At 42.0% G+C, this 13,756-nt stretch overlaps 3 protein-coding genes across 14 annotated transcripts in view; all 3 read left to right on the plus strand.

Moving 5' to 3' along the window:
- LOC115397429 (protocadherin gamma-C5-like) overlaps positions 1-13,756 on the plus strand; it is a 292,251-nt gene that overhangs the window by 187,025 nt on the left and 91,470 nt on the right. For 2 of the 12 annotated variants that reach the window (XM_030103866.1, XM_030103932.1), the window contains exon 1: positions 7,311-9,709. The exons of the other annotated variants lie outside the window; for them this stretch is intronic. In XM_030103866.1, the coding sequence (XP_029959726.1) occupies positions 7,325-9,709 (2,385 nt within the window). In that variant the 5' untranslated portion in view covers positions 7,311-7,324. Of the gene's footprint in view, positions 1-7,310; positions 9,710-13,756 lie in introns of those variants that run through there. 12 annotated transcript variants of the gene reach the window in all.
- LOC115404065 (protocadherin gamma-A5-like) lies at positions 51-2,464 on the plus strand. The gene has a single exon (XM_030113208.1). The coding sequence runs from the start codon at positions 65-67 to the stop codon at positions 2,462-2,464; it is 2,400 nt and encodes a 799-aa protein (XP_029969068.1). The 5' UTR covers positions 51-64.
- LOC115404075 (protocadherin gamma-A2-like) lies at positions 3,595-6,125 on the plus strand. The gene has a single exon (XM_030113218.1). The coding sequence runs from the start codon at positions 3,708-3,710 to the stop codon at positions 6,123-6,125; it is 2,418 nt and encodes an 805-aa protein (XP_029969078.1). The 5' UTR covers positions 3,595-3,707.

Raw genomic sequence — 13,756 nt, forward strand, 5'->3', positions numbered from 1 at the left:
AGATTTTCTCAACTCTGTGGAATATAAACCTCCGGGAGGACCCCAAATTAAATCGGACTGAACAATGACGAGGCAAGTGCTGTTGATGATCTGTCTCCTCACCGTCGGCTCGGTGTTTGGGCAAGTCAGCTACTCTATTCCTGAAGAAATGACAAAAGGATCGTTAGTCGGGAATGTAGCCCAAGATTTAGGTTTAGAAACAAAGCGTTTGGTTTCTGGCAAAGCTCGAATTTTTACCCGAGACAGTGATGCATACATCGAGCTGAGCAGAGAAAGAGGAGTCCTCCTCGTCAAAGAGAGAATCGACAGAGAGGCGCTCTGCAGACAGACGACGCCGTGTGCTTTACATTTTCAGATCATTTTAGAGAATCCGATGGAGTTTTACACGGTTACTGTTCAAATTTCTGACATTAACGACAATGCCCCTACGTTTGAAAAAAGCGAAATGATTTTTAAAATCAGCGAGTCCGCCGTGATCGGTGCAAAATTCGTTCTCCAGCGCGCGGTTGATCTTGATGTCGGCATCAATAATCTAAAGCGCTACCAACTGAGACCGACGGACAACTTCGTTCTTAAAACACACAATGACGCCAGTGGCAATAAAAACGTGGAGATGGTATTACAGAAGCCTTTAGACAGAGAGAAACAGGAGCAGATATCTCTCGTGTTAACAGCGGTAGATGGTGGAGAGCCGCAGATGTCAGGAACAATGCTGATCGCCATTACAGTTTTAGATGCGAATGATAATGCTCCTGTTTTTACACAGCAAACATACAAAGCTACTGTTATTGAGAATTCCCCTAAAGGCACAGCTGTTGCTACTGTAACAGCCTCAGATGCAGATCACGGCCCGAACAGTAAAGTAACGTATTCCATCACAAACACATTAGATGATGTCAGGAAAGCATTTTATGTCAATGAAGAAAACGGAGAAATTATAGTTATTGGAAATATTGATTTTGAAGAGTCACGAAGTTTTGAAATAAATGTACTTGCCAGTGACGACGGAGGTCTCACAGATTCATGTAAATTAACTGTTGACGTACAGGATAGAAATGATAATAACCCTGAAATAACCATCATGTCTAAATCTAATATCGTTTCGGAAGATGCGCAAATAAATACTGTTGTGACAATGATCAGCATTGAGGATAGAGACTCGGGACAAAATGGAAACGTGCAATGTTTCATTGGCGACAACATACCCTTTGCATTAAAATCATCAACAAATAATTTCTATAGTTTAGTAACAGATAGTGATTTAGATCGAGAGAGATCCTCTGAGTTTAATATCACAGTGACCTGCTCTGATGAGGGAGTGCCCTCTCTCTCCAGCAGTGTCACTCTCACCTTGCTGATCGCTGATGTGAATGATAACGCACCTGTCTTTGGGAGGAGCTCATACGAAGCCCACATAGTAGAAAACAACACACCTGGCCTCTCTATATACACAGTGAAAGCCACAGATGCTGACTGGAACCAGAATGCCCGTGTTTCTTACATTCTGGAGGACTCCTCTGTGAACGGAGTGCCAGTCTCCTCATATGTGTCCGTCAGTGCAGATAGTGGAGTCATCCATGCAGTGCGCTCTTTTGACTACGAGCAGATCAAAGATTTCCAGTTTCTTGTCAAAGCTCAGGATGGAGGCTCTCCTCCACTCAGCAGCAACGTGACAGTGAAAATCCTGATCCAGGACCAGAACGACAACCCCCCTCAGGTCCTGTACCCAGTGCAGACTGGTGGCTCTGTGGTGGCTGAGATGGTGCCTCGTTCAGCAGATGTGGGCTATCTGGTGACCAAAGTGGTGGCTGTTGATGTGGACTCTGGACAGAATGCCTGGCTCTCATATAAACTCCAGAAAGCCACAGACAGAGCGCTGTTTGAAGTGGGATTACAGAATGGAGAAATCAGAACTATCCGCCAAGTCAATGATAAAGATGCAGTCAAACAACGACTGACTGTTACAGTGGAGGACAACGGACAGCCCTCTCGTTCAGCTACAGTCATTGTGAACGTGGCGGTGGCGGACAACTTCCCTGAAGTGCTGTCAGAGTTCACTGACCTGATCCACGACAAGGAGTACAATGACAACCTGACTTTTTACTTGGTGTTGGCTCTGGCTGTAGTTTCCTTCCTGTTCATCACCTGTGTGGTGGTGATTATCTCAGTGAAAATCTACAGATGGAGACAGTCCCGCATCATGTATCAGTCCAACCTGCCAGTGATTCCATATTATCCTCCACGTTACTCAGACACTTTGGGGACAGGGACTCTCCAACATGTGTACAACTACGAGGTGTGCAGGACGACAGACTCCAGAAAGAGTGACTGTAAGTTCGGCAGAGCTGGTAGTCAGAACGTGCTGATCATGGACCCCAGTTCAACAGGGACGATGCAGCGGATACAGAGTGAGAAGAGCATCCTGGATGAACCTGACTCTCCTGTTGAGGTTAGACTAATTTGACGCTTTTCATATTTCGCCAGTCCGTAAATGCAATCATTAACTGTTTTTTTAGTTTGTGAACTTATTGAAAGGCACTCAGCCAACCGTTTTCTCCGGCATGATCTCAGTCTTGTAACTGTTGACGAATTCTAAGTTTTTTCAAACCTCTGCCCATTCACACAGAGATCTAAAAAAAAAAACATCCCTTCATCCTCATCATGATGCCAGTATATATATATATATATATATATATTTTTTTTTTTTTTGCTCATTAAAACTTGATTAATATCAAGGGGGATTCATTTCATTTCATGTTGTTATTTTCGTTTAAGCATTTGTAATTTTAGTCGCATTAATACCACAGCCGTAGTTCAGTAACTTTATGTTTGTAGTTTTATTTCAGTAATTGCGACTTATAGCTTGTCGTGCATTGCGGAAGACTGACATTTCCGCCAATGGTCTCGTTTCAGAACCATAGACAGCGACACGCTCAGTTGAAGTCGTCGTGTCAGTGAACGTTTGTGAAAATGATTGTTACAACAATGTCTTCTTAATTTAGTCTGTTTTTCACCTGATTCGTATTTGAGTCTTTTAACGTTTTTTTAAGGCCGTTAAGTCGAGGAATTTATTTCGTCACTCAATACCTTATTTAAATGTGATGCGATCTATAATCCGATATGCTGTGCCTCAGTGTTATCTTCTGATCAACAGATTGGTTGTGATTTTTTTTTTTTTTTTTTTTTTTTTTTTTTGTCTAATTAATTTTTGACATTCATCCTGTGTTTTTTTTCTTTTAATGGAGAATGTGCTATTTAAATCTCCGGAATAATTAATTACTGACCCTGAAAAGATTCTCTCTCTCTCTCTCTCTCTCTCTCTCTCTCTCTCTCTCTCTCTCTCTCTCTCTCTCTCTCTCTCTCTCTCTCTCTCTCTCTCTCTCTCTCTATCTCTGTCTCGCTCTTCTGTAGTTTTAAGATTTGGACTCTTCGGGTCGCTGTTCACCGTACGCTTTGCTTGGTGATATTGTATTTACAGCAGTACCTCCCTTCTAACGTCGTCATTCAAAGAGAAAACGACGAACAAGGATTGGACAATAACGCTCGAGGCTGTCCGGTTAGAAATTAATCATAACGCATTTCCATTCGGAGATCTCGGATTCATATCACTTCTTTGAAATCAATGTTGTGGAATCACTGTGGACTCTGATTTGTGGATTATAAACGGACTGTGTTGCTTCACTGTGGAAAAAAGATCGAGTAGAACAATGAATCGGCAAGTACTGTTGTTTATTTCCCTCCTGTCGTTCAACGCAGTGATCGCGCAGGTCAGCTACTCTATTCCAGAGGAAATGTCTAAAGGATCTCTCGTGGGAAACATAGCGCAGGATTTAGGTTTGGAAATTAAACGTTTGGTATCCGGAAAAGCAAAAATCTTCACGAGAAACAGCGACGAGTACATCGAGCTGAACAGAGAAAGGGGAGTCCTCCTCGTTAAGAAAAGGATCGACAGAGAGGCGCTGTGTACAGAGACGGCGCTTTGTGCTTTACATTTCCAGATCATTTTAGAGAATCCGATGGAGTTTTACACGGTGACTTTACAGATTACTGATGTTAACGACAATGCACCTACATTTGAGAAAGGTGAAATGAAATTCAAAATTAGCGAAGCAGCTGCAATCGGCGCAAAATTTGTTCTGGAAAGAGCTGTCGACCTGGATGTAGGATTAAATGGAGTTCAAAAATACGAATTGAAACCTACAGACAACTTTGATTTGCAAATGCACAACAATGCAGATGGAAATAAGAACGTGGAGATGGTGTTAAAGAAGCCTTTAGACAGAGAGAAACAGGAGCAGATATCTCTCGTGTTAACAGCGGTAGATGGAGGAGAACCGCAAATGTCAGGAACAATGCTGATCGTTATTACGGTTTTGGACGCGAATGATAACGCTCCTGTCTTTACACAGCAAACATACAAAGCTACTGTTATTGAGAATTCACCTAAAGGTACAGTTGTTGCTACTGTAACAGCCTCAGATGCAGATCAAGGCTTTAACAGCGAGCTCACCTTTTCAATCACAAATACATTAGAAAATGTGAGGAAGATTTTTGACATAAACACAGATAGTGGGGAGGTTTTTGTGATTGGAAACATTGACTTCGAAAAGTCTAAGCTTTTTCAAATTAATGTAGTTGCCAGTGACAACGGAGGATTCACAGACACATGTAAGGTAATAATTGATGTTCAAGATGTTAATGACAATACACCCGAAATTAACATAATGTCAAAATCAAATGTAATATCAGAAAATGCCCCAGTTAGCACAGTTGTTACTATGATAAATATTGTAGACCTGGACTCAGGAGAAAATGGAATTGTAAAGTGTTTCATTAATGAAAACATACCATTCATTTTAAAATCATCAACAGATAGTTTCTGTAGTTTAGTGACAGACAGTGAGCTCGACCGAGAAAGAGCTTCTGAGTATAACATCACAGTGACCTGCTCTGATGAGGGAGTGCCCTCCCTCTCCACCAGCGTCACTCTCACCTTACAGATCTCTGATGTGAATGATAACGCACCTGTCTTTGAGAAGAGCTCATATGAAGCCTGCATTGTAGAAAACAACACACCAGGCCTCTCTATATTCACAGTGAAAGCCGCAGATGCTGACTGGAACCAGAATGCCCGTGTTTCTTACAGACTGGAGGACTCCTCTGTTAACGGAGTGCCAGTCTCCTCATATGTGTCCGTCAGTGCAGATAGTGGAGTCATCCATGCAGTGCGCTCTTTTGACTACGAGCAGATCAAAGATTTCCAGTTTCTTGTCAAAGCTCAGGATGGAGGCTCTCCTCCACTCAGCAGCAACGTGACAGTGAAAATCCTGATCCAGGACCAGAACGACAACCCCCCTCAGGTCCTGTACCCAGTGCAGACTGGTGGCTCAGTGGTGGCTGAGATGGTGCCTCGTTCAGCAGATGTGGGATATCTGGTGACCAAAGTGGTGGCTGTTGATGTGGACTCTGGACAGAATGCCTGGCTCTCATATAAACTCCAGAAAGCCACAGACAGAGCGCTGTTTGAAGTTGGATTGCAGAATGGAGAAATCAGAACTATCCGCCAAGTCAATGATAAAGACGCAGTCAAACAACGACTGACTGTCATAGTGGAGGACAACGGACAGCCCTCTCGTTCAGCTACAGTCATTGTGAACGTGGCGGTGGCGGACAGCTTCCCTGAAGTACTTTCAGAGTTCACAGACCTGATCCACGACAAGGAGTACAATGACAACCTGACTTTTTACTTGGTGTTGGCTCTGGCTGTAGTCTCCTTCCTGTTCATCACCTGTGTGGTGGTGATTATCTCAGTGAAAATCTACAGATGGAGACAGTCCCGCATCATGTATCAGTCCAACCTGCCTGTGATTCCATATTATCCTCCACGTTACTCAGACACTTTGGGGACAGGGACTCTCCAACATGTGTACAACTACGAGGTGTGCAGGACGACTGACTCCAGAAAGAGTGACTGTAAGTTCGGCAGAGCTGGTAGTCAGAACGTGCTGATCATGGACCCCAGTTCAACAGGGACGATGCAGCGGATACAGAGTGAGAAGAGCATCCTGGATGAACCTGACTCTCCTATAGAGGTTAGACTGCTTTTACATTCATCTTGTCCTTAGCTGCATTTCAAGGTGAACACATGAAGTTTATTGGCTCAATTCTTTAGGGGGGTTTTTTGTTTGTTTTTTCAACTCATTCCAAAAATATTTTACAGCAACTGGTGTTCCAGGTTGACTTTTTACTCGTATATAATATGCTTGGTCCTTTATTTTTGACTTATTTCTGATGTTATTTTTCTTTGGTCAAGTATTGTAGACATAGACATTCCTATCAAATGTTACATTCTGTATTTTCCTGAATCACAAAAGTCTAATTTGAAAAATTCACGTCCATATATTTCTCTGGTGTTATTTTTTTCTGTGATATTTAAAAACATATTGGGATATCTTATGATCCTTGCAGTTCTTCGTGAGAGCTCTGTGTGCCAATTGGATCCGGGCTTATTTGTGCTTACGGCCTTTTCGCGGAAAGATCATTTTTTGGACACATAATGGGAGTTTCAGCACAGTGGGAAGTCCTTTGCGTTCAGTTATTTTAGGACATTGGACAGCGAATGTTAGTGGCAGTTAATTTTTGCTTCAACTCAAACAGCTTTATGTTAAACAATACCTTCGAGGAATGTTAAATCAACAATGTGAAATATTTGAAACATTTCAACTGATGATTGTTTGTTTGCTTCTTCTTAGATTTTTCCATTATTTTATCTTTCTTCTCTACCACTTCAACCTTTTCTGGGTAACGGGAAGCTCGAACCAATATCAGGAGCAAGGCGTCTATACCCTGAACAGTTGGCCATCCTAACATATTGTAAATGGTTGATTCTTCTAAATATCATACTTTAACAATATGAAGAATTGTTTTCTATGAAATTTTATGGCCCAGAAGGCAATATGCATATCATCAATGAAGCGGTAAAAATCTGTAAACACGTTAATATGGCTCAAAAATGCCCTAAAAAAAAATCACGTTGAATTCCTGCAGTTTTCTGATATGAACTCTTCGGGCCGCTGTTGGCCTGTTAGTGTTTGTTTCTGGGAACTGGATTGTTGCAGCACCTCCCCTATCTCGTCTACACAATAAAAGAAGAGCACGGTGCTGAGGTGCTGTCACTCGAGCTTGGACTAATATTCAAATAACACTTCAATTTTGGAAATTACGCTTCTACTGTATGTAATGCATATTCTGAAATAAGGATTTTTTTTCCGACTCTGTGGAATATAAACCTCCGGGAGGACCCCAAATTAAATCGGACTGAACAATGACGAGGCAAGTGCTGTTGATGATCTGTCTCCTCACCGTCGGCTCGGTGTTTGGGCAAGTCAGCTACTCTATTCCTGAAGAAATGACAAAAGGATCGTTAGTCGGGAATGTAGCACAAGATCTGGGTTTAGAAACAAAGCGTTTGGTTTCTGGCAAAGCTCGAATTTTTACCCGAGACAGTGATGAATACATCGAACTGAGCAGAGAAAGAGGAGTCCTCCTCGTCAAAGAGAGAATCGACAGAGAGGCGCTCTGCAGGCAGACGACGCCGTGTGCTTTACATTTTCAGATCATTTTAGAGAATCCGATGGAGTTTTACACGGTTACTGTACAGATTACAGACATTAACGACAATGCACCGACTTTTAAAAAACGTGAAATGAAATTCAAAATCAGCGAATCAGCAATCACAGGAGTAAAATTTATGTTGGAAAGGGCTGTGGATTTAGATGTCGGAACAAATAATGTTCATGGATATGAGTTAAAACCAACGGATAATTTTGTAATAAAAATGCATAACAGCGCGGATGGAAATAAAAACGTGGAGATGGTATTACAGAAGCCTTTAGACAGAGAGAAACAGGAGCAGATATCTCTCGTGTTAACGGCAGTAGATGGAGGAGAGCCGCAGATGTCAGGAACAATGCTGATCGTCATTACAGTTTTAGATGTTAATGACAACGCTCCTGTTTTTACACAGCAAACATACAAAGCTACAGTCATTGAGAATTCTCCTAAAGGCACAGTTGTTGCCACTGTAACAGCCTCTGATGCAGATCAAGGCTCAAACAGTAAAATAATATATTCAATTACAAATAACTTAGATGAAGATCGGAAAATCTTCGAAATTAATCAGGAAAATGGTGAAGTCTTTTTAACTGGAAATGTTGATTTTGAGGAGTCAAAAATCTACCAATTAAATTTGCATGCTTGTGACGAAGGAGGACTTACGGATTCCTCAAAACTAACGATAGATGTTCAAGATATAAATGACAACGTACCTGAAATTAACATAATGTCAAAATCAACTGTGATTTCAGAAAATTCTGCCCCACATACAGTCGTTACGATGATAAACATTGATGACAAAGACTCAGGTGAAAATGGAAAAGTGCAATGTGTAATCACTGACAATGTACCCTTCATTTTAAAATCATCAACAAATAATTTCTATAGTTTAGTAACAGACGGTGATTTAGACAGAGAAAAATCTTCTCAGTATAATATCACAGTGACCTGCTCTGATGAGGGAGTGCCCTCCCTCTCCAGCAGCGTCACTCTCACCTTACAGATCTCTGATGTGAATGATAACGCACCTGTCTTTGAGATGAGCTCATATGAGGCCTATATATTAGAAAACAACACACCAGGTCTCTCTATTTTCTCGGTGAAAGCCACAGATGCTGACTGGAACCAGAATGCCCGTGTTTCTTACATACTGGAGGACTCCTCTGTTAACGGAGTGCCAGTCTCCTCATATGTGTCCGTCAGTGCAGATAGTGGAGTCATCCATGCAGTGCGCTCTTTTGACTACGAGCAGATCAAAGATTTCCAGTTTCTTGTCAAAGCTCAGGATGGAGGCTCTCCTCCACTCAGCAGCAACGTGACAGTGAAAATCCTGATCCAGGACCAGAACGACAACCCCCCTCAGGTCCTGTACCCAGTGCAGACTGGTGGCTCAGTGGTGGCTGAGATGGTGCCTCGTTCAGCAGATGTGGGATATCTGGTGACCAAAGTGGTGGCTGTTGATGTGGACTCTGGACAGAATGCCTGGCTCTCATATAAACTCCAGAAAGCCACAGACAGAGCGCTGTTTGAAGTGGGATTACAGAATGGAGAAATCAGAACTGTCCGCCAGGTCACTGACAAAGACGCAGTCAAACAAAGACTGACTGTCATAGTGGAGGACAACGGACAGCCCTCTCGTTCAGCTACAGTCATTGTGAACGTGGCGGTGGCGGACAGCTTCCCTGAAGTGCTGTCAGAGTTCACTGACCTGATCCACGACAAGGAGTACAATGACAACCTGACTTTTTACTTGGTGTTGGCTCTGGCTGTAGTTTCCTTCCTGTTCATCACCTGTGTGGTGGTGATTATCTCAGTGAAAATCTACAGATGGAGACAGTCCCGCATCCTGTATCAGTCCAACCTGCCAGTGATTCCATATTATCCTCCACGTTACTCAGACACATTGGGGACAGGGACTCTCCAACATGTGTACAACTACGAGGTGTGCAGGACAACAGACTCCAGAAAGAGTGACTGTAAGTTCGGCAGGGCTGGTAGTCAGAACGTGCTGATCATGGACCCCAGTTCAACAGGGACGATGCAGCGGATACAGAGTGAGAAGAGCATCCTGGATGAACCTGATTCTCCTATCGAGGTTAGATTGATTTTTTTTTTCTTTTTTTATTTTATCATTTGGAAAATTACATGAAGACAAATATTAATTGCTGTATTGATTTATTAACACATTAAAAGTCATTCAGCCAACCATTTTCTCTGGCACGATCTTCGTCTTGTAACGGTAGACAAATGATATTTCTTAAAAGTCTGCCACACTCATAATTTAAAACAAACCCTCAAGAAGAACAAATCTTCACCCTCATCATGATATTCATAGTTTATTTTAATTCTTTTATGAATGAAAGCTTGGATAGTATTAATCGAGGAAATTTCATTTTATTTTTTCATTTAATTTGCTGTGATTTTAGCCGTATCAATAATGCAATAATAGAGTTTTGTAACTTTTTGTTGTTTTTTTTTTTTTTAATTTTATTCATTTATTGTTTTTGTTTCAGTCATTGTGGCTTGTGGCATGTCATGAGACGTGGGCGTCTTATTGTTCAACCGATGGTTTCATTTCAGAACCACGGACAGCGACACGCTCAGTTGAATCCGTACACTTTTGTGAAAATCATCTTCACAAAGATGTTTTCTCGTTTAGGTCTACGTGTGCCGCCTGATTCATATTCGAGTTTTTTAACCTCTTTTGGATGGCTGTTCAGTCAGAGAATTCATTTTCCACTCAATGCATTGACCTTCTTTAAATGTAATGCTTCCATTGTCGGATATGCCTTGAGTCAGCAGTATCTTCAAATCAACACATTGATTTTTCGTCCAATTAATTTCTTTTCACATATTTTCCTGCTTATTGTTGCTGTTTGTTGTTGTTGTTGTTGTTGTTGTTGGTGGTGGTGGTGGTGGTGGTGGTGTGTGTGTGTGTGTGTGTGTGTGTGTGTGTGTGTGTGTGTGTGTGTGTGTGGGTGTGTGTGTGTGTGTGTGATTAATGTTGAATGTGCCGTTTAACTCACCGGAATAATTACTACTCTCCTCGAACGTAAATGCCACTTTTAGTTTAGTTGTTATTTTTTTCTGCAGTTTTAAGATTTGGACTCTTAGGGCCGCTGTTGACCATGGCTGTTTCTTGGTGAGACTATTTGTAGCAGGACCGCCCTTCTGGCGTCTTCATTATACAAAGAGGAAACGAAGAACAAGGATCGGACAATGATGCTCAAGGCGGACTGATCGAAAATGAATCATGACGTGTTTCCATTTCGAAATTTGGGATTCATAATACTTAATTGAAAACAGGGTTGTGGGATCGAGGACTCTGATTTGTGGACTATATACGGATTGTGTTGCTTCACAGTGGAAAAAAGATCGAGTAGAACAATGAATCGGCAAGTACTGTTGTTTATTTCCCTCCTGTCCTTCGACGCAGTGATCGCACAGGTCAGCTACTCCATTCCAGAGGAAATGTCAAAAGGATCTCTAGTAGGGAACATAGCGCAGGATTTAGGTTTGGAAATTAAACGTTTGATATCCGGTAAAGCAAAAATCTACACCAGAAACACCGACGAGTACATCGAGCTGAACAGAGAAAGAGGAGTCCTCCTCGTCAAGGAAAGGATCGACAGAGAGGCGCTGTGTACAGAGACGGCGCTTTGTGCTTTACATTTCCAGATCATTTTAGAGAATCCCATTGAGTTTTATACAGTGACTGTGCAGATTACTGATATTAATGATAATGCACCGAATTTTGAAAGAAGCGAAACTAAATTTAAAATAAGCGAATCAGCTACTGTGGGAGCAAAATTTGTACTGGAAAGAGCTTTAGATCTGGATGTTGGATTGAATGGAGTTCAAAAATACGAGTTGAAACCCACAGATAATTTTGCCCTGAAAATCCACAATACTGCAGATGGTGTTAAAAACGTGGAGATGGTGTTGCAGAAGCCTCTAGACAGAGAGAAACAGGAGCAGATATCTCTCGTGTTAACAGCGGTAGATGGAGGGGAGCCGCAGATGTCAGGAACAATGCTGATCGTCATTACAGTTTTAGATGTTAACGATAACGCTCCTGTTTTTACACAGCAAACATACAAAGCTACAGTTACCGAGAATTCACCTAAAGGCACAGTTGTTGCTACTGTAACAGCTTCTGATGCAGATCAAGGCTCAAACAGCGAGCTCACCTTTACAATCACAAATACATTAGAAAGTGTGAGGAAGATTTTTGATATAAACAAGACAAATGGAGAGATTTTTGTCATTGGAAACATTGACTATGAAAAGTCAAAACTATTTCAAATAAATTTAATTGCCAGTGACAACGGAGGACTTACCGATACATGTAAGGTAATAATTGAAGTTCAAGATGTAAATGACAATACACCTGATATTAACATAATGTCGAAATCAAAAGTTATATCAGAAGATGCCCCATTTAATACAGTTGTTACAGTCATAAATATCGAAGACTTGGACTCTGGAGAAAATGGTATCGTCAAGTGTTTCATTAATGAATATATACCATTTATTTTAAAATCTTCCACAAATAATTTCTATAGCTTAATGACAGACAGTGATCTAGACCGAGAGAGATCTTCTGAGTATAATATCACAGTGACCTGCTCTGATGAGGGAGTGCCCTCTCTCTCCAACAGCGTCACTCTAACCTTGCAGATCTCTGATGTGAATGATAACCCACCTGTCTTTGAGAGGAGCTCATATGAGGCCTACATCGTAGAAAACAACACACCTGGCCTCTCTATATTCACAGTGAAAGCCACAGATGCTGACTGGAACCAGAATGCCCGTGTTTCTTACATACTGGAGGACTCCTCTGTTAACGGAGTGCCAGTCTCCTCATATGTGTCCGTCAGTGCAGATAGTGGAATCATCCATGCAGTGCGCTCTTTTGACTACGAGCAGATCAAAGATTTTCAATTCCTTGTCAAAGCTCAGGATGGAGGCTCTCCTCCACTCAGCAGCAACGTGACAGTGAAAATCCTGATCCAGGACCAGAACGACAATCCCCCTCAGGTCCTGTACCCAGTGCAGACTGGTGGCTCTGTGGTGGCTGAGATGGTGCCTCGTTCAGCAGATGTGGGCTATCTGGTGACCAAAGTGGTGGCTGTTGATGTGGACTCTGGACAGAATGCCTGGCTCTCATATAAACTCCAGAAAGCCTCAGACAGAGCGCTATTTGAAGTGGGATTACAGAATGGAGAAATTAGAACTATCCGCCAAGTCACTGATAAAGATGCAGTCAAACAAAGACTGACTGTCATAGTGGAGGACAACGGACAACCCTCTCGTTCAGCTACAGTCATTGTGAACGTGGCGGTGGCGGACAGCTTCCCTGAAGTGCTGTCAGAGTTCACTGACCTGATCCACGACAAGGAGTACAATGACAACCTGACTTTTTACTTGGTGTTGGCTCTGGCTGTAGTTTCCTTCCTGTTCATCACCTGTGTGGTGGTGATTATCTCAGTGAAAATCTACAGATGGAGACAGTCTCGCATTCTGTATCAGTCCAACCTGCCTGTGATTCCATATTATCCTCCACGTTACTCAGACACTCTGGGGACAGGGACTCTCCAACATGTGTACAACTACGAGGTGTGCAGGACGACAGACTCCAGAAAGAGTGACTGTAAGTTCGGCAGAGCTGGTAGTCAGAACGTGCTGATCATGGACCCCAGTTCAACCGGGACGATGCAGCGGATACAGAGTGATAAGAGCATCCTGGATGAACCCGATTCTCCTATTGAGGTTGGTTTTTTTCCCATAAAAATTTGCCATGGTTGAATTGGGGATGTCCTTTTGGTATTTTAAGCGCAGCGTTCTTTCAGTTTTTGTGGTTCATCAACAGCACTTGTCATTCTCGTGCGGTCACACTGCATGTTTTAGATCTGTGCTGCAAATTTCAGCACCATGGACAGAGTAAGTGTTGTGTCAGTTTCAGTGTTATTGGTCTTCTTCTGCTGCTTCTTCTTCCTCCTTTTCTTCTTCTTCTTCTTCTTCTTCTTCTTCTTCTTCTTCTTCTTCTTCTTCTTCTTCTTCTTATTATTATTATTATTATTATTATTATTATTATTATTATTATTATTATTGTCTACATTATTCCTTTACACGTTTGTAC

Source organism: Salarias fasciatus, chromosome 2 (assembly GCF_902148845.1).
Source record: "Salarias fasciatus chromosome 2, fSalaFa1.1, whole genome shotgun sequence".
Classification (NCBI taxonomy): Eukaryota; Metazoa; Chordata; class Actinopteri; order Blenniiformes; family Blenniidae; genus Salarias; species Salarias fasciatus.